This window comes from Bos indicus x Bos taurus, chromosome 17 (assembly GCF_003369695.1).
Source record: "Bos indicus x Bos taurus breed Angus x Brahman F1 hybrid chromosome 17, Bos_hybrid_MaternalHap_v2.0, whole genome shotgun sequence".
NCBI classification, from domain to species: domain Eukaryota; kingdom Metazoa; phylum Chordata; class Mammalia; order Artiodactyla; family Bovidae; genus Bos; species Bos indicus x Bos taurus.
In genome coordinates this window covers 1,220,984-1,244,261 of record NC_040092.1, presented here as the reverse complement: position 1 = coordinate 1,244,261, position 23,278 = coordinate 1,220,984, and the positions used below count along the sequence as shown (strand labels likewise).

Genomic DNA, 23,278 nt, shown 5'->3' with positions numbered 1-23,278 from the left:
GGTCAAGTGCCCGGCTCCCCGTCCTCCTGCTGCTGGGGACAGATCCCTCTCTCCAGTTGCACTCCACCCTGCATGGCTCAGGTGGGCCTTGTCAAACCGTCCACCATGCATTCTGATCTGGCATGTGACCTAGGCCTGGCCAGTGCTCCCTGTCCCCGGGCAGCTGACGTGTCAGGAATGGACTTGAGACCCAGGCCCAACTAATTTAAACAGAACTTGTCCCAGGAGCCTTCTGCTTAAGGCACCAAAAATGCCTGCTTCCTTGCTTTGGGGTGCTAAGCAAGAATGGGAGTGTGAGGTCCTTTTGTCCACCTGGCTCTTACAGAAGCCTGGGTCAAGCCATGCTCAAAAGTAAGATGCCCTGGAATTTCCAGTCATGTGAGTCAAGGAAGTACTTAATTTGCTTCAACTGGCTTTGAACTAGAGTTTTATCACAAGTTACTCAAAGAATCTCGACTAAATCAGAAATTAACATTCATTTTCCTGCCATCCTGGCAAAATGTTTGTGAGACTTCATGTTTGGGATTCTCCTCAGTGCTCAAAGCATTTCTTCCTCTGTATCCTAACCAGTGTAAAACCTTATTATTAAATAAAAATGTCTTTAAAAGGCACTAAAACACACGTAATCCCACCCACATAACTAAAAAACACCCTGTGAAAGTGGAAGTCACTTAGTCGGGTCTGATTCTGCAACCCCAGGGGTTATAGTCCGTGGATTCTCCAGGCCAGAACACGGGAGTGGGTAGCCTTTCCCTTCTCCAGGGGATCTTCCTAACCCAGGGCTTTGGCATAATAAACCAAGTTCCTTTGAATTTTGAAATGGATCCCGAATCATTTGGAGTCAAGACTAGTCAATGAAAGATACTGAGTGACTATAAAATGAGTAAGACACTTCATGGTATTTCTAAAAACAATCTCCATGGGGATTTTTAAAAGGTGAGCTACAAAGCCACGCAGATATTAGAAGAAAACAGGAAAAGTATCTTTATGAAGTTGGGTGAGGGAGTAGAACATTCTTAAACAAAGCACAGAAAGAAAAGAGAGGTTGATAAATGTGATGTTAAATTTTCAAATTTATATGACGGAAACCAAATAAAAAATTTGTTAGACTGCAAGAAGAAATTTGCACCATGTATGAAGGATTCACACATCCACAGCCAAGGAAAACTACGGGAAAGAAATCCGTCAGTGAACACGAACGTGCAATTCACAGAGCAGGAGTCCGACGGCCGTTGAGTGTGGGAGAGGACGCCCAACCTCACTCGTGTCCGGAGAATTCAGATTAAAACAAAATGAGACACTTCCGCCCCTTCACTATTAGGCCTATTTTTATCAGTTTTAAGATGTTATGCGTTTCTGTGGCTGTACTGGGTCTTAGTTGCGGCACGCGTGATCTTTGTAGTTGCTGCGTGTGGGTCTAGTTCCCTGAGCAGGGACTGAGCCCAGGCCCCCTGCACTGACAGGGGAGAGCGTTAGCCAGTGGACTGCCAGGGAAGTTCCTGGGCGTATTTTTAAAAAGTCCTAAGACATCAGGTGTTAGATGGGAGGTTAGGAAACACACATTCTCACACGTTTCTGAGAATGTAGTTAAAACTGCCACTTCGGAGAGGAAATTGAGGGATTTCTTGACAAATCCAGGAATGCAAGGTTAACATTCAAAACCAAGTTAATCTAATGTGCTATGTTAACAGAAAAAGGAAAAAAATAATCTGATCACCTAAGCAGATGCAGAAAAAACATTTGATACAGTTCAAAACCTGCTCATGATAATCTTAGCAAACTAGGAACAGAAGGGAACCTTGTTAGGATGACAAGAAGTATCCACCAAACAGGAGACAGGGAGTATCTAACGGTGGTGCAGCCAGAGCTTCACTGCAGACGAGAAAGGAGGCGGGGCCTGGCGGCTCCCTGCGCGCCAGCGTAAGAGGCAAGAAAAGGACACGAAAGGCGTAGTTTGGAAAAGGAGGAAACAAAAAGCCAACTCTCCTCCTGGGGGCTGGACGCACTGTGTTCACTCTGTGACACTTCACCTCACTACCCACTTTCATTTGTGCCCTTTGCAATAAGAAGTTAGTAACAAGCACAGAACAGACGCAGTGGCTCTCTCTCTACCCATATAAAAACCTGCCTGAGATACTGTTCCAGTGGTGAAAAACAGAGGCAAATGTTCTCATTCTATTAAGATGCGTGTCTCACAGATGGATGCACTTGCACAGGCACACAGCTCATTTCGTGTTTTGCTTTCTTGCACTTTGCAGGTACTGCGTTGCTTCTGTTTGTGTTTTACACACTGAAGGTCTGTGGCCGCCCTGCAATGAGCGAGTCCGTCAGTGCTCCTCTTCTACCAGCATTATTCCTAAAGTAAGGCACGCACCTTGTTTTTAGACATAATACTATTGCACACTTAATACAGTACTGCACTACACTATAAACGTAGCTCTCGTATGTACGGGAAACCAAAGCACCGTGTGACTTGCTCTGCGGGGTATCCGCTTCATTGCTGTCATCTGGAGCCAAACCACACTCTCTCCAAGGCCTGCCTGTACACTGTCTCTGGAAGGATGTACACAAGACTTAGGATACTGGTTGGCTCTGGGGAGTCAAACCGAGAAAATGAGTGATAAATACCTCGCCTGGTACCCTTTTGTTTTCCTTGTGTATGCACGCGTACACGCGTGCTAAACTGCTTCAGTCGTGTCTCTTTGCGACCCTACGGACGCTAACCCGCAAGGCTCCTCTGTCTGTGGGATTCTCCAGGCAAGAATACTGGAGGGGTTGCCATGCCCTCCTCCAGGGGATCCTTCCAACCCAGGGACTGACCCTGCGTCTCTTATGTCTCCTACATGGGCAGGCAGATTCTTCACCACTAGTGCCACCCAGGAAGCCCGCCTTGTGTATCTACTAATTAAAAGTTGACAATTAAAAAAGCTGTATGTGCATCAGTTCCCACAGTGACTGGTTTGAAGACAACATTCATTTGTAACTGCAAGTTTCTGTGTATTTTAAAAAGAAAACAAGCCCCACAACAGTTTACTTACCAAAAGAGCCAGCATGGACACCCCAACTAAAAAACCGTTAAATTTCTCAGAACGTGCCAGGGTCTGTTTGGGCTGCTGTAACAAAACAGCAGATAGTGGGCAACTTCCCTCCCACAGTTCTGGAGGCCGGGACTCCAAGCTCGAGGTGCCAGCCGCCTGGGTGCTGGCCACGTCCTCAGGTGGCAGAAAGCACGAGGAAGCCTCTGGGGTCTCTCGTAGAGTACTAACGCATTCATACAGGTTCTTCCCTCAGGAGCCAACCACCTCCCAATACCATCACACTGAAGGCTAGACTTTCAACTTACGAATTTTGGGGGGATAGAAAAATTCAGCCTGTAACAGTAAATGATACATAATTATTTAGAGATATAACTCCTAACATTAAATGGATTATTCTACCTGCCCCCAAAGTTTAACTGGATATCATTCTCAAGTATTGGGATGGTCCTGGCAGATTTTAATAAAGTTTATATTTAATACTAGCACACAAATAAACACAGTGACTTAAAGAGTATTTTATAATTTTGTCACTCAAATCGGTCGTTGCTTCCCAGATGCTTTAAGAAGTCCCTGGACCATGCCTGAAATGTGTTTTGTGTCCCAGAAGCACGGTGCTGAGTAGACAAGGAGCACTGACGCTCCCTGAATGGTGAGACTGCGGTTTGTGACCCTGTGGGCCGACATGTTCTCCTTCCATGGGGCTCAGTGATCTGCCCTATGGAACCATAACCCTTCAGCTCAAGCATCATTTCAGTAATTTTCCAATACCTGAGCCCAGAGCTTTTCCTTCTAAGTTTCTGCAAGACAAACCTGTGACCCACCACCAAGCTCAGTAAGGCTCCCCCAGCCAGGGGCGCAGGCGCCGTAACAAGCGATCCGTGTGTCCGGGGCTTTCGTGCTGGAAGGATGCGGCTCGGACTTCTACCCCTGGTGCGCTTCATCAGCAAGTCATTAGACTGAGCAACTCGGCTTCCTCCTCAGTCACTAAGGACAGTGAAAGTAGCGAGGCCTGGTGGCTGTGATGCTGGAGGAGGCAGGACAGCCAAAGCCCTGCCTGGCACCTGGTCCTCAGTTCGTATGCGCTGTCACCCTCGTTCATGGCTCTCACTAAGCACCCACTGTGTGCATCAAACTACCCACTGTGTGAAGGACATGATGGCTCCGGTTCTCAGAAGCTCTAGATCTGGGGGTCTGACTTATTTATGTAATACAATGAACAATCAAGGTAAGCACCAACAAAGAAATGTCGTGTTGGAAAAAAACAAGTGTCGTGTTGTGTGGGTACTGATGCAAGTCCAGAGAACAAGGATGCAGAGGTGTGACAATCACGGAGTCACAGGTTTGGGGGCGGGTTTCCGCTGAGCCTGACAGATGGATTTAACTCAATGGGCAGAAGGAGAGGGGCTTCCGATGGAGAGGAGGGGCATGGCTCCAGCGTGGTGGGCCACTCCCGACTGCTGCTCAAAGCCCTGGGGTCTGGCGCCACCCTCTGCTCCTCGACTCCTCTTTCTCCACGAGCAGAAGTTTCCACCCCAGGTGGTCAGCACGACCTCAGACAATGCTCACTCATGGGTCCTGAGGGCCTCGGTCCCGTCTGTGAGAGGACAGTGCTGAAATGGCCCCAGGCAGTGGCCAGAGCCCCCCAACCCCACCATGGTGCCCAGCAGTCTCTAGATTTACTTACCATAGCCCATTAACAAGACAGAGCCCAGAACCACGAAGCCAGCGTGTAAGAGATCAGTGTAAACCACGGCTGCAAAACCACCTGCGTGGGCGAGAGAGGGGCGAGGGAAGCCTGCCTGACTCGAGGGCGTCACTGTGCGTGCCCAGCGCACTCGCGTCCTCGTCTCCACACCCACAGCTCCCCCTGCGGTTCAGCGGGCCTGGCTGCCGGCTACGCTGAGCCGGGTGCGTGCTGTTCTCCCCCCTGAACAGCCTCTGTGATCTGCTGCTGGAGTCTCTCTCTGCCTAGCTATATCCCAATTTCCTTTTACTCCCATCTTCTGGATGAAAATCTGGTAGTTTTCCTAAGCAAAAAAAGTATACAGGTCTTCCCTGACTTAGATGGGGTTAAATCATGAGAAACTCATTGTTAAGCTGAAGGGATCACTAGATTGAAAATGCATTTTCTGTATCTCACCCCCCAAACATCACAGCTTAGCCTCGCCTGCCTTAAATGTGCTCAGAACACACACACTAGCCTACAGCTGGGCAAAATCATGACCACAGCCTGTTTCATAATGACATGATGGTCATCTCGGGTAACTTACTGAAGACCATGCCGTAGGCTGTCTGGGCAGAGGATGGTCGCTCACCCCATGGTCTTGTGGTTGATGGGGAGTGGTTGCCACCCAGGACTGTGACTGTATCATGTCACGTGTTGTTAACCCAAGATGGAATCAGTATTAAGAATTGAAGTGTCCACCTAAAAGGTCTCATCCGATGGCCTGCCCAGGTCACCAGCCACCAGGACGACCTAAAGCGGGCGCCTCCCTTCTCCCCGTCTGCACCCTGCCCCGTCATCCCACAGCCTGCTGCGTCAGGCCGGCCCCACCCCAAACACAGCCGCTGCCAGCCCTGCCCAGCCCCCTGGAGAGCCCCTGCCAGTCTGACGAGACTTCCGGGAGCAGGGCCCCACGCGGGCACCCCTGCCTCGTTTACGTTCAGGCCTCAGCGGTGTGACTCACAGTCTCAGGGGAAGTGCAAAAGCTGGACCTATCTCAAGTCTTCGGGTCTCCACTAAGAGGCAGAGCCTTCGTGTCAACACAAGTGCCTGCGGGGTCAGAGTGACCTCACCTGTGACGGAGCATATGCCGGTGACTGACAGCAGGACCACAGTGGCCAGGTAAACATCCAGCCCCAGAACCAGCCTCATGAACACGGCGCCTGTGCAGATCTCCACCTGAAACGAGTACAAAGGCGGTGGGCTGCACCTGCATTCCCCAGAAAGACCCCGATCTCAGAGGCCGTCTTCAATCAGCAGGTCCACTCCATCCCCAGTGGACACCAGGGGAGGTCTCTCCACGTTCTGCTGGGTGACACAGCTGGTGGCCATAAGTTCAGCCAAGGTCAGCACTTTTAAGGCTTGGGTTAATCCAGTTAATGCAACTTAGTCTCTTCCTACTTGGAGCCTCCGAGTGGGGAGTGTGCTCAGAGAGCGGGCTTTTCCCGCAGTTTCACCAGCGGGGCAGGCAGAGGGGACAGCTTACTAGAACTAGCGAGCTTTTTCTGTAAAGGGAAGATGCTGAACGCTGTGGGCTTTGCGAGACATAGACTGCTTCTGGTTTTTATGGCCCTTTAAATGGTAAAGACCATCTTTAGTTCAAGCGCTGTACAAAGCAGACCTCTAGGCTGACGGCCTGCGGGCTGGCTCTGTCGACCGTGGGCTGTGCTGACGCCGACTCTGCAGCGTGTGCACTTCACTTACTAGCTAACCTCCCACCCTGCTCCTCTGGTCACCACACGCAGGGGCACGATCGGCAGAGGTCTTCCCAATGTATCCGTGCACACACAGATTGTTCACCAAGTGCCAACCACACGGTAGACACACGGCAGGGTTCAGAGGGCCCTAGGGTTACCAAAACTCGGCCAGTCTTCAAGGAGGACTCCCTCCTAATGTTTAGGAGGGAGGCAGACCACCAGATAGGCAATTTTCATGCAGTGTGATAAGCGACGCTCATTCAGTCATTCAAAGAACGCTTCTCTCCGTGTTTATGTGCTAACCACGTTCTCAGCACGCTTCCAGCCCCAGAGCTGGCTGGGAAGGCAGGGAGCAAGCCAGGCAAGGCCCAGGGGCTCAGGAAGCTCATCGGGGAGTGCAGACAGACAGTGAGGAGGGAACAGATCCGTCTTCTCACATGCTGGCATGTATCAGGAAACAGAAACAGTAATAGAGTGGAGAATGAATGGGTACACCCAAGGAAGGCCTCTCCCAGGAGGCGATATGTGAAAGATCTGGGGGAAGAACACTCCAGACGTAGTGCAGAGCAGGTGTCAAGGGCTGCAAGTGGGAATAAGCTCGTAGGATCCGAAACACAGTATGGGAAGGAGACCACGTCAGAGGCAGGGTCTGGACTGGCCTCACAGGCCATAGCTGGGGGTTCTGGTCTCTGTGAGGGTGGAAGGCCGTGGACTGTTTCAAGGAGGGGTGGGGCACCTCCTGATAACATCATGGGAATAAGCCCAAGGTTCTCTGGGAACACAGGCTCGGGAGCAAAGAAGGCGCTCTGCCGCTTCTCCTGCGTACTACCCGGCTGCTTTTTCTCTGCTTTAGTTTAGACAGTGGAGGCCGACATGTGACTCAGGGAGCCCAGAGTAAACTCCTGGGGCTCATCTAGTCCCGCCTATCGGTTTCCATGTTTCCCTTCCCTGGACTCGCCTTTACACAACTCACCGAGATCTTACTGAAGATATAGATGACTAAGTACAGAACAGCGAGGAGGAACTGGATCCGGTAGCCACCAAACCTCTTCCTCAAGTATCTGGGCAGCGTCACTACCTGAAGAACAGTAAGAGAAGCCCTGTGAGGCAGAGGGCTCACGGAGTGCCGGCTGGCACGGAGACACAGCCCGGGAGCCTCGGGTGCTGTACACGAACACCTGCGGGGGCGCGGGAATCAGGAAGGAGAGGTGATACCGCTGTCTTCAAGAAGCTTGGAATCTAGCTGCTGTTCAGTCTTTGGAAAGCGGAAGTAATGACGTTGCCTATGATGACAAATGACTTTCGTGACATAATCATACAGCAAAATCGAATGTTTTATCAGATACTACAAATATACCACGTTGTTGAGAGACACACGACCTGACTCCACAGCTCTCCGGGTCCTCCGTGCTCATGCTGCTGGTGTGCGTGCGGGTGTCCCGAACCATCCTGCTCATTTCTGCCTCCACCGTCTCACGCTGCATGTGCCCAGGGGCAGGAGCACCCCCGTCGCTCAGCAGACGCCTGGCCCCAAGCACAGGGGCTCACGGAGGCAAAGTCACCCCCGGTAACCGAGTGTCCTCCTGTGCACTCACCCCGCCTCACACGTGCGCGTCCTGGCTGCCCCCTGCAGCCCTGGCTGGGGGTGCGACACCCGCAGCTTCTACTCGTTTCCCTCCAACTGATCCCCAATCACGCCTGACACAGTCAGTCAGCCCCAAGCCGTCCCACACCCAGGGCGCCGTCACAAGGTATGGCACAGCAGCTCACAGGGCAGAGACACATGGTGGTCGTGCAGCCCCAGGGCCGGACGCGTGCAGTGTCGGGAGGCCAGTTCCCTTGGGCCGCGAGGAAGGGCGGGCCCGGCCCCTCCCCTCGGCTGGCGGCCGTCTTCCTGCGGCTGCCCAGCCTCCCTTCTGTACGCCTCTGTGTCCAGTGTCCTCTTCTCATAAAGTCATGCTGAATTAGGACCCGCCCTCACGACCTCATTTTAACTCAGTTACTGCTTTAAAGACCTTATCTCAAAAGATGTCACAATCTAGGGTGATTTTCCTGGGATTACAGCTTCACAACTGCAAGTGTTAGACTGCAAGGCAAACCAAGCCTTTCACGGTTTTAATGCCCTCTCTACAAGTATTTTAAATGCTTAAGTCTTATGAGGCGTGGTTTACACACAGTAAAACGATCCGATTTTAAAATCTGAGGAGTTTGGGTAAATGCACACAGTAGTGTGGTCACCACCACACACAAGATATAAGGCACTGCCAACGCCCCCCAGAGCCCCGAGGGCGTGTGTCTGGGACCTTCTCCACCCGATCCTGGGTATCCAGCTCACCTCCCCTGGAGCTCAAATCCTGTCTGGCTACTTTCACCTGCCACCACGCCCTGTAGGTCATCCATGCTGGCACTTGACTCCTTAGGGCCGCCGAGTGCTGTGCTGCAGGCTGTCTGTCCGTCCCCCACACAATTCAGGTTATTTCTAGGTTCGGACGTTATGACTGGAACTTCCTGCGCAGTCTGGGTGTGGACCTGCACCTTCATGTCTCTGGGGTTGGGGGAAGCGCCACACCCAGGCACAGAGCAGCTGGGTCCTAAGGCGTAACTGGGCAAGAAGCTGCCAGCCTGTTTCTAGAGTTCTCTCTGGAAAGGCAGGGGGTCCCCGAAGCTCCACAACCTCTCCTGCTCTTGACGCATCAGCCCTCTTTATCTCAGCGGTTCAGTGCATCTATGTGGGATCCTAAGTAGCGTTTCCCTAACCATCAGTGAGAGTGAACACCCTTTCATGTCATTATCTGCCATTTGTAGTGAAACGTATGGTGAGATGCTGTCTTGTTATAAATTACAAGAGCTTTTTAAAAAAATGTGTATATTCAGGACGTAAGTGTTTCACTATGAATCATTTCAGTTTAGTTCAGTCGCTCAGTCGTGTCCGACTCTGCGACCCCATGAACCACAGCACGCCAGGCCTCCCTGTCCATCACCAACTCCCAGAGTTTACTTAAACCCATGTCCATTGAGTCGGTGATGCCATCCAACCATCTCATCTTCCATCGTCCCCTTCTCCTCCTGCCCTAATCTTTCCCAGCTTCAGGGTCTTTTCCAATGAGTGAGCTCTTCGCATTACGAATGTGTTCTATAAATATTCCTCCGCAGTCTCTAGCTTGACTTCTCATTTTCTTAAAAATCTCTTTCAAAGAGTAAAGTTTAAAATTATACTTTGAAGTCCAATATATCAATTTCTCCCTTTATGGTTTGTATAAGAAATGTATACCTAACCAATAACCTTCATTTTTTTCTTTGCAATGGTTCTTCTTTAAATTGATGTCTAAATGACATATAACCTTATATCAGTTTCAAGTGTACAACATAATGTTTCAATATTTGTATATATCTCATCTTCTTTTTGACCACACAACTTGCAGGATCTTAGTTCCCAGACTAGGGACTGAACTGGACCCTGGGCAAGGAAAGCATAGAGTCCTAACCACTGAATCGCCAGGGAATTTGCTCATCTTCATTTTAAAAAATACTTCTGCTGGGCATAGAGTTTTTGGTTGACAGCTTGTTCTTCCTTTCAGCATCTGGCTGCATCATTCTGATGTTTTCTGGCCTCCACTGTTCTGAGCAGAAGTCGTCTATCAAGCATATCACTGTTCCCCTGCATGTAACGTGTGATTTTTCTCTCACCGTTTTCAAAACGCGCTCTTTAGCCTTGCTTTTGGCATTTTCACTGCGATGTGTGCCTACGTGTAGTTTTGTGTTTACTCTATTTGGTAGAGGCTAAGCTTGCTGAACCTGGAAATTAACGTTTTCACCAGAGGAGATATTTCCAGTTATCATTTCTTCAAATAATGTTTGGGGTTACAATTTGGGGGCACCTGTGAGCTTCACAATCTTCGCTCAGGTTCGGGAAGTTCTCAGGCTGTAAGCGACCTTTCTGCCTGCCTCTCCCCCTCTCCTCCCGGGGCTCCAGGAGGTGCTGACTGTTTCTTCCACGGTGGCCCATCGTCCACTGTCTCTCATCCCTCTCCCCTTGCTCTCCTCTGACTGTGCGTGCTCAGTCGCCAAGTCGGGTCTGACTCTTTGCGACCCCAGGGGCTGCAGCCTTGCCAGGCTCCTCTGTCCCCAGGCAAGAATACTGGAGTGGGTTGCTACTTCCCCCTCCAGGGGATTTTCCTGACCCAGGGATGGAACCCACATCTCCTGTGTCTCTGGCACTGGCAGGCAGATTCTTTACCACTGAGCCCCTTGGGAGGCTGCTTCTCCTTGACTGGGTCGTTTCGAGTGGCCCGTCGCTGAGTTCACAGGATCTTCCTTCGCTTTGCTGAGTCTGCTGTAGACGCTTTCAACTGCAGTCTTCACTTCGTTCACTGCAGTCTTGAGTCCAGAATTTCCATTTGGTTATTTCTATGGCTTTTCTCTCTGTTAAACTAGTTTCCTTTACGCACTGTTTTCTTTACTCTGTTGAACTGTCTTTCTGTGCTTTCTTGTAGCTCACCGAGTTTCCTTCAGACAACCATCCTGAACTCTTTATCAGGTAGATCTCTGGGGTTCGTCTATGTTAAACTACCGTGTTTCTCTGGTGGTGTCACATTTTCTTGATTGTTCCTGCTCCTTGTAGTCATGTGTTGCTGCCTCTGCACTGAGGCAGTGGTTACCAGCCCTTTCCCCGACTGCTTCTGGAGAGAGACAGCTTCCATCAGTCCTGCTAGGGCTTCTGAGACTTTCTCAGACCTTGTCTATGGACGCACTGGCTTCTCATGCCCTCTTTGATCCTACAAAGCCCGGCTGTGTGCTGACGGCCTCCCGAGGGTGGGCCGAACGCTCACCTGCGGCTCTCCCAGCTCCACAGTCAGGCTGGTTTCTGCATGTGCCACTAGCTTTCCGCCGGGGCTCAGCACCCGCCACTGGGGATAAGCAAGGGGAGCCGGCTGACGGGTGGAGGCGCACGTGGGTGATGCTCACAGCACGGCAGGGGTGTCCGTGGGCAGCTGGGCAGATCTGCAGGTGAGGAGCCCCCAGCAGCTCGCTGGCAGTCTTCCTGAGAAGAGTCTATGAGGGGGCTCTGTGTTTCTCTGATGCCGTCTGAGAGCCCTGGGAGCTGCTCTCCAAGTCACGCCCTGTCCCCTGGTCCCACAGCGCACTGCAGCATTCCGGAGGGAGGGAGAGCCAAGCAGGGCACTCTGGCAGCACACTGCACGGCCAGGGCAGCCAAGCCCGTTCACGTGCTCCCTTCCCTCACGGGAGACACCTCAGGCTGAGACGCGCTCTCCTGGCACAGAGCTGTGCCGCCTTGGGGTGGCGGGTGATGTGGGTAAGTAGGCCCGCCCGGCTCACCCTCTTCAGTGCGTCGAGTCTTGGATGTTTTTCTCCAAAAGAATGACTCCTGCACTTCCACCAAGGCCCCTGTGTGTGGTTACCGTCTAAAGTGGGATCCTCTGACAGGAAGCTCTGCCTGCCGTGCTGGTGACACCGCTCCAGGCAGCCCTGTGGACGCTGGCCCTGGGCCTCTCTTCTCTGCCCCCTCGCCAGGCGCTGACACGCCTGCCCTCAGCTCTCGTCACACTTCAGAACCAGCCTGTCAGGTTCCGCACAGCCTGTTCTGGATTTAGGGAGACTAACACCGTTAGTTCTGACAACATTGTTGGGCTGCTGTCTTCCAACTGTTAACAGAGTTGTTCCCTTCATTAATTTAGGCCTTATTTTTTAACAAAGTTTTAAAATGTTTTCTATAAAAGCCTTCAGAGGGGAACCCTTGAATAAGATCCAGAATGAAACACTGGCAGTTACTGGCTCCTGTTTATCCGTGTCAGCTGATATTATTTCAGGCATTTCTTAGAATTTAGGGATGTCAGTACAAGGATCAAAAGATTGAGAAGTTTAACTTGTCCTCTAAAATGTTTTTATGTACAACTATAATATTTGTAAGAAAAAATACTGCAGAGACCAGACTAACTGATCATGGATACTCACCCCAGACTTCATATAAACAGGAGAAAACACCCAGCCAAGAGCACAGAGGATGAATGCGGCCTGAAACCAAGAAGAGAAGAGCGATTACATCAGCGTCCCATCTTGAGCAGGCTCTTAAAGGGGCGGCAAACTCAGTTACTAACTGTTTTGAGCCCAAAAGCTGCATCACTCCTGGGAACCCTGCAAACAGCAGCCCGAGAATAAGCCTCCAGGAGGAAATCACCTTACAGACAAAATCACCTTACGGGCCTTGGTCTTTGCCTGCAAAGGTGCATTCTTAATTTTTTCGGGGGGGGGGGCGGGGGTTTGTGCTTAACTAAGCCAATCTTCAAGATATTTATTAAAAGTTATGTTTGCTTAGATCCAGATAGGATCAAAGATAACTGATCATTAAATAAAGAAAGACAGGTTGAAAAAAATCAGAAACCATTCAGAGAAACAGTAGAGAAACTATGCCAAAATTTACACAAGTTATTGAAATTAAGTAATACATTTTGCTTCAGCTTTCTTTACAAAGAAGGCAGCTGAATATAAGGAGACGCTAGTAAATTCTGATGGAGAAGGCAATGGCACCCCACTCCAGTACTCTTGCCTGGAAAAATCCCATGGACAGAGCCTGGTAGGCTGCAGACCATGGGGTCGTGAAGAGTCGGACATGACTGAGCGACTTCACTTTCACTTTTCCCTTTCATGCATTGGAGAAGGAAATGTCAACCCACTCCAGTACTCTTGCCTGGAGAATCCCAGGGATGGGGGAGCCTGGTGGGCTGCCATCTATGGGGTTGCACAGAGTCGGACACGACTGAAGCGACTTAGCAGCAGCAGTAAATTCTGAGAGGTAAACTGTGGTAAAGGCCAGGGCTCCTTATTAGGATTGGAGCTGACTCTGTTAGAAGTGTTATTTCTTTTTGTAATCTACCAGGAGAAAGATGAGACCCAGAAAGAGGGAGGTTTCTGATTTATAAAAAAGGTCAGGTGATTTATATAGATATAGGTTAATTAACCCAAAACTTATAAATTCACTTATAATTTAGGTGAACAAACTCTACATCCTACAACAAATATATCCATATCCCACAGATTAAAAATAAATAATCCATTTTATAAGTTTTATAGTTGAAACTGGTATTCATAGATCAATTAGGAGTTTTATAGTAATCACTTGAATGTCTCAAAGAACTCAGCTGACCCTATTCTCAATGTACAGATGACTGACTCCCATCTAGTGAAAAATCTGCATAATGCTAAATCTGCCTCAAAAACAAACTGAAAAATGACTCACCCAAGGGTGAAGCTGAAGGAGTTTGGACAGAATCAGCACTCAAACCCTAGTTCTTTTGATTCCACATACGGTGATCTCTAATCAAACACAAACTTGTCCCCACTTCCGTCAATTTAAAGATCTGTGAAATGAAAATGCAGCTACTGCATTTTCGGAAAAAAATCTGTGTGTAAGTGACCTGCACAGTTTAAACGTGTGCTGTTCAAGGGCCAACTGTACACCGCAAATGTGTATACCCAGACAAATACACACACACATGTATACACACGTATCTGTGTGTATATACACGAATGTTTATGTTTGTATATATTTGTTACTACGATCCTACCTGACTAGTCTCCTAACTGTACTCCCATGGTCCCTGGAATAAAAACACTCTCTGTCTCTTTATTACTTTACTAAGAAGAATGAAAACTAGCACAATCCTTTTGAGAAATGAAAGACTTGGTTCCTTCCTTCTATGACTTCCCAAGGAGTCTTTCGCGTTTACTCAGGCCTTTCTGAATTTCATCTGGACACACAGAAGTGGAGGCTTGCTGCCGCCAAAGGCACTACTCACGTTCCACTCGAAGGCCCCGACAGCAATCCCCGAAGACGCCCCTTTTCCAGCCAGACCCATGAAGTGGCCAGTGCCAATATTTGAGGCAAAAAGAAAAGCACCTATCTGAAAATCAAAAGACAATTATAAAAAAAAAAAGACAATTACAGATCAGAACTCTTATCCAACTCCAAAAACTAATTTTCACAAACGTAACCTCAAGCTGAATTTCACATTTCCTCAAAAGAGAGTACACTTGGGCAGAATTCCCATTTGCCCTTTTTCTATACTAAAGCCTCACCATAAACCAGAAGCCAAGTAAGAACAGGATGAAACGAAACCAGCAGCACCGCCGTTCTTACGCTGCCCTAACCCCAGACTTACTGCAGCTGCAGAGACACCGGCAGGAGTATGACCTCATCACTGTTCGAGGTTAACTCAGAGACACTTAACCGCTGAGCTGACTATAAGAGCATGGTGAGACTGCTAAGGTAGTGAATGCGATGAAACACAGTGTAGCCTAAAGGAGCTCTACCAAGTGGTGCGAACAAGGTAAACAGCATTTGTACTTCAATCTTATTAAAATGGACTGTGTGCATATACACTTGTGCACACGTGTGTTTCTACGCAGATGGGTGTGATTCTGGTAGTACATATATAAAAAATACTTTTGGGGACTGGAATCACTGTTATAGAAATAGAATAGGGAGAAAATTTCAAGTTCTATAATTGGATTTTAACTTCGTGTGTTTTTTTTTTTTTTTTTTAACAACCAGCATCTGTTACTTTCAAAATAAAAAATCCCAGAGGCATTTAAAATGAACAAAATCCCTCCTAAACCAATAATAGCTTTTTAGTTGAGTAGAGAGAGCCATAAAAATCCAAACCCAAATACTGCGCTGTATGTGACAGAAGATCACTGCAAACCAAATTATTAAGAGAGGCTGAAAATAACAAGGCCTTTTAGGTAAAAACAGAGAAACAAAGCACTGACAAAATAACACAAGATTAAGTAGCATTCAGTACCAAGGGCATTAACTATGACAGAGGTTTATTTGTTTGTTTGAACCACCACTCGCAGAGTGTACTAGTTGGAGGACACAATTGAGACCACGCGGCACCAAACGTCTTAGCAGCCAAGAATAGATGGCAAACGAACCTCAGGAGAGGCACGCAGTGATTACTCAAGCAGTTATTTTTACTTGCTACCTTTATCATAATAATGAAGACCTACATACAGTTTAAATTGCCCAAAAATATAGCACATAAATAGTGGGCTGTCCATCTGCTGTATCACTATGCAACTGTGTATAAAAGTCTATCTATCTACCAACATTTATAAAGACTTAGGGAGACCTTATACATTATTAAATAAAGTGTTAGTCACAAAGTCATGCCCAACTCTTTGTGACCCCATGGACTGAAGCCTGCCAGGCTCCTTTGTCCATGGGATTCTCCAAGCAAGAATACTGGAGTGGGATGCCATTCCCTTCTCCAATTAAATGAAAAGGCAGGCTAAAAAGGCATCATTTATTAATTAACTATAAATAAACGTCCACTGCGAACTATGTGCCAGAAGCATTGCAAGTACTAGCCATCAGCGAGTACAACAGACCCTTGCCCTCGTGAAGCTAACGTCCTGTTACACGAGAGCATAAACAAAGTAAGTCAGGGGTTATTTTGTAGCACAGAAGCCAGTGGTAAGCAGTGAATTCCTACAGAGAAGGAGAAGGTAGGAAGGCAGACAGAAGTGCTGAGCGGTGGGGCGGGCGGCGCCGGCCTTCCTGAGGAGGGCTGAGGGCAGCCCGGGGGCCTGCAGGAGCGGGGCCTCCAGGCCACGGGAGCGGCAGGGTCAGAGTCCCTGAGGTAGGAGCACGGCTGAACGTCTCAGGGTCATGCAGGTAAGGAGGTGCAGGTCATCCATCTGTGGCCCGACAGACTGGGTGACATGCTGGGTGAGCAGGAGCCCCCAGAGGGCCGTAAGCAGTAAGGCGGCACGTCCTACCCCTTGGCTGCCTTGCTGAGGCTGGAAGTGGAGGAGCGCAGGTGGAAGGAGGGAGTCCAGACAGAAGCTGTTACAAGGAACCCGCATGAAGGATGATGAGAAGCGGTCTTCCTGATGGACTCCCTGATGGACTAGAAGATGGGCTGAGAGAGAATGGAGAGTCGGATGCGACTCCCCGTGTATGAGCCCGAGCAGCTAGACGGCTGAAGCTGCCCTTCAGGGTCGAGAGATGGCGGGGCGGGTTGGGGGGCAACCGCGCAGAGGCCGTGTCGTGTGCAGTGGCTGCCAGGCCTTCCAAGTGAGGGGCTAGATGGGCAGAGGGACACAGGACTGGAGTGTAGGCAGAGAGCTGGGGCTTGCCAGCATTCCAGCAAGTGGTCTTGAATGCCAAGTCGCCAGGTGTGGGAGTGTAACTGCAGAGTTAAGAAGCCAGGGAGACGGGAAGGAAGCAGCCAGGGGACCTCAAATGACTGGCTGGTGAAGCAGCAGTAAAGGTGGGAAGCCCAGAGGCAACACGGGGCAGGAGAGGGCACTGAGTTCAGTCTCACCACCATGGAGCCAGGTAAGAGGAGGCCTGAGCACCAACCCAGGGATAAGCCCCATGGAGGCCCCGATGAGAGCAACTCATACCCACTGGACACTCACTGCCTAAGTAGAAGTATAAAAGAAAGCAAGCTGGAGTGGCAAAACTACTCTTTTATTGCAATTCCTTTTAATAATGCCATACCACAGTTTATTCATTAAGCAGTAACTCTAAGAATGAAAACAGGAGTCACATCCAACCCCCAGTCTGCACTGCGCACTTCAGAGAGCAGAGCTCCCTCCACTTCGTCTGGGCCCCAGAGCCCAGCACAAGGCTCTGCACCTCCCAGGCACCTAGTGACGGCTGTCGGACTAAACTGAGCCAAGGGAACACTTATGTCAGCAACTACTTGAGAGCTGAGGGAACGACTACTGAGGTGGCTTTCCTGATTCAGCAACTCTACATTGTGTGGGGTAAAGGGCACCTGCGTGGAAGTAGTAAACAAGCCCACACGCAGCCCCCGGGGCCACACGGGGCACGCTCACCTGCCACCACACGAGGCTTCGTCCCGCCAGGAAGAAGTCTTCCTCTGTCCCACGGCTGCACGACATGATAACCTTAAAAAGGGGTGGGGGAGTCCAAGTAACCAGTGATGACTTCATTTACAGGTAAACGTCCTTTGCAGAGATCCCATTCCCCTCTTCATTTTTTTGTTTGTTTGTTTGTTTAGGAACAGAAGTCTTTGCCCACTGAGTTAGAGGAGGGCCCATGGTCCCTCCCAGCTGTGAGACTGCACGGGCATATCCATTTCTTTACACTCCTGTGAAAACAATATTACCTTATTTCCCGCGCCCCGCCCCGCCCCGCCCCGAATGGTTAACCAGCGCTGTGGTTCCCATCAGTCTGGGAGATGAGTGGTCTGCAAATGCCTTAATCGACTGGGAATGGAGAAGGTGAACACAGCCCAGCTTCTTCCAGGAGGACAGTCACACTGCCAAGATTATGGTGTCCTCCCCATGCACCCAGAGGCTCTCTCCCCCGGTCCCCAGCTCTGATCCTCAGACTCCAATATGGTCAAGGGACAATCCCAGGGTTTCTTGGATTGCCTAAAACAGCAGGACCAAAGGATGACCGCTGGTTGACAAAAATGTGTTTCTCTAGAGTGAACTTATGACAGCCATCCAGAGTATCTGCATTATAACCAAGTCCCCTCACAGCACCAAAGAAACGCTCTCTAAGTCAGGCACTTGAAGCCAGTCTCAGTCGTCCATCCACTGAGTGCTAGTCAGGAGCCTGTGACGCTCAGAGCCGGCCTTTCCTAAGGAAGCATCAGCAGGGTGTAAGGACATGCGCATTAGGACTTTTAGAAGGAATTTACAAAATGGTCTAAGGTGAATAAAATCACACCAGACAGGGAGAGAGGAGGTCCTGGGAAGAAAGTGGTTACACACATCTTGCCTCTTTGTTCTTCCCTGCTCTCCTTCTAGAATGATCCACCAACCACGGCCCCTTCCTTCCTCCCTGCTCTCCTTCTAGAATGATCCACTGACCACGGCAGGAGGGCTGCTGGAGCAGAAGGTGCATTCACTACTTTCTCAAAGACCTCAGGCTGAGACTGATAACAGAGACAAACAAACAAACATGTAAATGTGTTCCCCGTAAGCATCTTAAAGGACCCAAGACACCAGCAACAAAGACAAGCTTTCCCTGTGGGGCTTCACGGACAGAAGCTGATGAATGATTTCAGAAAGGAGCAAATGTGGGCAATTCCTATCAGTAAAGAAAAGGGTGGTTTGCTTAATAACCAGAAGAAAATAAAGCTCGAGTCTTCCATCACATCATATACAAAAGCAAATTCCAGATGTTCAAGAGATTTATATACTTGTAAAAATCCATAAAATATTAGAAGAAATTTAGAATAATATTTGTATATCCTTGGAGTGGGGAAAACTTTGCTGAGCAAGCCAGGAATGAAATCTAGATGTAAAAGAAAAGAGAGATATTTGACTTATTGAACTGTCAGAAAGATGCCAGTAACAGTCTAGACCGAGGGTTCTCACCCCACCCTCCAGGGGACAGCTGGCACTGTTTGGAGATGCTTCTGGCTGTGCAGGGGTCAGGCTTGGGGCACTCCTCAGCATCCTACAGTACGCAAGGAAGACCCCACAACAAGGAATCATCTGGTCCCACACGTCAGGAGTCCTGAGGCTGAGAACCGCTGGCCTAAAGAATGACAGTTTGGGAAAAACAAATTAGCCAACTCAAATGACAGACAAGCTGATAAATGCAAGGTTGAACAACCCAATTCAAAAATGGGCACAAAAAAAAAAAAAAAAATGGGCACATAATCTGGCTATTCACAGAAAAAGAAAATCAGTGGACAACAAGCTCGCGAGGAGATGGTCAGCTTCAGAGGAGGCTGTCTAGAAAGTGCAAATCAAAGTTGCGGTGACTTATCACTATTCCTTCATCAGCCTGCCCCCACCTCCTTCCCAAGATTAAATTAGAAGTAACACACCAGGTCAGCGAGAGCTTGGGGCAAGGGTGTGCTCATATGCTGCAGAGCAATTCCAATTTCAGGAATCCATGCTACACAGATTAAAAGCACAACACGTTAAAACTACGACCTGGCAATAGCCTCAGCGTCAGTGAGTAGGGAAGAGCTGAATCACACACACTTCTCTGACTATCGTGCAACTGACACAGACACGAGCTAGCTCTCTGCTCAGGCCCAGAAGCACTTCACGTCTCAGGGTGAGGGGAGAAGCGAGCTGCGGAGTGACGTGCATGACATGCCCACGTTGTCGGCAGAACCAAAATCACAGACTCTGCCTGTACGTCTGTGCCGTTGTTTAGTTGCTGAGTCGTGTCCAGCTCTTTGGGACCCACGGACTGTAGCTCACCAGGCTCCTCTGTCCGTGGGGTTCTCCAGACAATACTGGAGTGGGTTCCCACTTCCCTTTCAGGAGTGTGTCTCTGTAAGCACTGAGAAAGGGGAGGAGGAACACATGGCCCCTGGGGATCTCAGGAGCTGGGAAAGGATGAGGAAGAACAGTGACTGCTTCTGACAGTTAACGGATCTTTTTACTTCTTATAATTAACATGTGATTAAAAACAATATATGATTTTTTAAGAAGACCAAAGGAAAAATAACAACACAGAGAAGGAAAGAGATGAAAGCATTCTGGACAGCAGCGCATGCTTTCTGGCTCCTAGAAGAACAAACGGAACAGCGGGTTTCCTTTGGAAGCATCCAGAAGGTTCACAGGTCCTCTGAGCCTGGCCAGACCTAGGCCCCTCCTGGGCCGAGAAGAAAGCTGGGTGGGGCTTCCTGATTGAGGGCAGCTGGGGGAAGGATCCCCAACAGGCGCCCACCACTAGAGCGCAGCCTGGGCGGCCTAGGAGCATGCTGCCCACTTGCGTGTGCGCTCGGCCGTGTCCGACTCCCCCTGACCCCATGGAGTGCAGCCCACCAGGCTCCTCTGTCCATGCGAGCTTCCCAGGCAAGAATACTGGATCGGATTGCCATTTCCTACTCCAGGGGATCCTCCCGACCCAGGGAGCAAACCCTCACCTCTTGCATCTCCTGCACTGGCAGGCGGATTCTTTACCACTGCACCACCTGGAATGTTTCTCATAATGGAAGCCAATTTGAAAAAAAAAAAATCATTCATTTGAATGATCTAGATAAATCTCAAACTTCTTTCCACTTGGAAGAGATACAAAAAATTCTCTTAAGAAGATGGAGACCATATTTCCATTACTCCATCTGCCCACTCACACAGCATGGTGAGCCCTCAAGAGACTGTCCAAAGATCCTGCATGGAAGGGCCAGATTCTGCACACTAAGATCTGCTCATAACCTCACGAAGCACTCCGCTTAAAGGTCAAATGCGCAGGTAAGCTCCAGCTGGGCGGGAGAGGCCCAGAACGAAGTCTCCCCCTAATCAGCAAACTGTGACATCGTCACCAGGTACTCCTGCTCATAAAGCAGGCCAGGGAGAGGCTTCTGATGGTTAACAGCTTAGCCGAGGGGCCATACCATGACCAAAGCCAGAGTCTTCTGCCCTGCCCTCTGACCTTCTGCTGTCTGGCTCTGAGGGTGTATCTTCAGGACATCTCTGTGAGTACTTACAAGTTAAGCGAAGAGCCAACTCATTGGAAAAGACTTTGATGCTGGGAGAGGCTGAAGGCAAAAGGAGCAGGGAGCAGCAGAGGATGAGATGGTTGGACAGCTGCTGCTGCTGCTGCTAAGTCGCTTCAGTCGTGTCCAACTCTGTGCGACCCCATAGACAGCAGCCCACCAGGCTCCCCCATCCCTGGGATTCTCCAGGCAAGAATTCTGGAGTGGGTTGCCATTTCCTCCTCCAATGCATGAAAGTGAAAAGTGAAAGTGAAGTCGCTCAGTCATGTCTGACTTGTAGCGACCCCATGGACTGCAGCCCACCAGGCTCCTCCGTCCATGGGATTTTCCAGGCAAGAGTACTGGAGCAGGGTACTGGAGCAGGGTGGTTAGACAGCAACACTGACTAAATGAACACGAACTGGAGCGAATTCCAACGGAGAGGAGCTTGGCGTGCTGTAGTTCATGGCATCACAAAGAGTCGGACACGACTTAGTGACTGAGCAACAGGTGAAGCGTTAGCAGGCAGATGGCGGTACCACAGACCCAGTCTCCAACCCATTAAGAGAACTTTACACTAGAGACTATGTAAGTGCTCAATTCAAATTCAATGGGATACTTAGGGCCCTGAAGTGGATGTGACCTTTGAGGTTTCGCAGCCAGGGCCTCTGACGGTTCCCCTCATGCCTCAGGAAGGGGCAGCTCTAGGTTCAGAGCCGCACTCCATCATTCCCTGTGGTCACTCAGCCTCTGCCAATCTGTTTTTCCTCATCTGTGACCCACAGCCTGGTTTTGAGGATGTGCCACACTCAAAGCCCTCAATACCCAACCCGGCCCTGTAGGGGCCTGCGGTCACTCCTGCGACCATCACTACAGCACCTCCGTATCACACACAGCGTGGGTCCCAGGCCGTGCGCACTGGGCCATCTGACCTGTTTATCTGGGCGGGCGGGTAGGGGAGATGGGCTTGCACCTGCTTGCCCTTCTTCTTGGTGGAGCAGCTGCACAGGGATGCTGGAGAGCTCCCGGCAAAGCGCTGCGCAGGAGCGGGACAAGCGGGAGGCGAGGCGGGGGCCGGGGGACAGGCAGGTGAGGGTCGGGAACGGCCTGGGGTTCGCTCCTCCCCTCCCCCACGCCAGGCCCCACTCACCCACAGCGCGATGCCCAGAACCAACAGGAAGTACAAAACTATCACCAGGACGTCCAGGGCGCTGCTGGAGCTGAAGAGCTGAGCCGTCCAGCCGAAGCCCTGCCAAGGAGATAGCATGGTGCTGCGTGCCAGCGAGCGAGCACCACCGGCGGACTGAAGGTTGCAACGGCCTCAGTGGGACTCTGGCGACTCGGCCGCGGGGCACGCTGGGAAGGGCCGCGGGGCACGCTGGGAGGAGCCGCGGGGCAGCCTGGGCGTTCCGGCAGGCCCCGCGCGGCCCGAGGCCTACCTTCTGGAGGCGGCTCTTCGAGGGCAGCCCATTGGCTGCCAGTCCAGGCACCGCGCCGTCCGGCCTGTCGCCAGAATCGCTCTGCCCTGGACCGAGAGCTGGTCGTGGGGTGGGGCTGGCTCAAGGCTACCGAGCCGCATGGAGCCTGGGGTGGTGGAAACCAGCGATACCCTCCTGTCTTTATTTACCATTTCGATCTTCTATACCTTGTGGGTTTGGGACATTGACTTGGATTTACTAAAATATTGCATTTGAATATTATGTACCCAGAGTCCTGAGTTTTCTTGGTTCCCCCCTCCTCTTAAATTCTGCTTCGAGGAAACTGCCTTGCTCGCCTCCCCCAAATCATGGCCCTGAGTGGACCAGCTGATCACAGAGGGTCCTCAGCTCTCTGCAGTTTGATCTTTTATGGGTGATATGTGAATTCTCAAGCTGGGCCAAGCCTTAATTTCCTTGGTGTGCGTCTCTGCTGAGTTCAAGTTCTAGAAATCTTTGTCAATAATACAAATAACAGTAACAATAATAAGAGCTACACATAGACTTACTTCTGTGCACTTTATATGTATTAACCCCTTTGTACGCATGCTAAGTCGCTTCAGTCCTGTCCGATTCTTTGCGACCCCGCGGACTCTAGCCAGCCGGGGTCCTCTGTCCATGGGACTTTCCAGGCAACAATACTGGAGTGGGTTGCCATGTCCTACCCCAGGGGATCTTCCCCACCCAGGGATGGAACTGCATCTCTTAAGTCTCTTGCATAGGCAGGCGGGTTCTTTACCGCTAGCTGCCACCTGGGAAGCCCATTAATCCATTTGATTCTCCCCCAAAACCAGTCAGTCTGTGGCTAGGACTACAGGGCATGAGGCTTGCAGCTGGTCAGAAGTCTATGGCCTCAGCTTCTTGAGCAGAACTCTTGTGTCCTAGCTTAGATCAGTGCTAT

General features: G+C 50.2%; 1 protein-coding gene across 1 annotated transcript in view; it reads right to left on the bottom strand.

Annotated features, from left to right (window-relative positions):
- The window catches only part of LOC113907239 (sodium/glucose cotransporter 1-like), a 44,910-nt gene extending 27,311 nt beyond the window's left edge, over window positions 1-17,599 (bottom strand). The window contains exons 1-6 of the mRNA XM_027566135.1: window positions 17,325-17,599; window positions 14,273-14,377; window positions 12,432-12,491; window positions 7,432-7,536; window positions 5,835-5,940; window positions 4,723-4,803 (exon numbers count right to left, since the gene is read on the bottom strand). Coding sequence (XP_027421936.1) covers window positions 4,723-4,803; window positions 5,835-5,940; window positions 7,432-7,536; window positions 12,432-12,491; window positions 14,273-14,377; window positions 17,325-17,441 — 574 coding nt within the window. The 5' untranslated portion in view covers window positions 17,442-17,599. The remainder of the gene's footprint in view (window positions 1-4,722; window positions 4,804-5,834; window positions 5,941-7,431; window positions 7,537-12,431; window positions 12,492-14,272; window positions 14,378-17,324) is intronic.
- Between the last annotated feature and the right edge of the window lie 5,679 nt (window positions 17,600-23,278).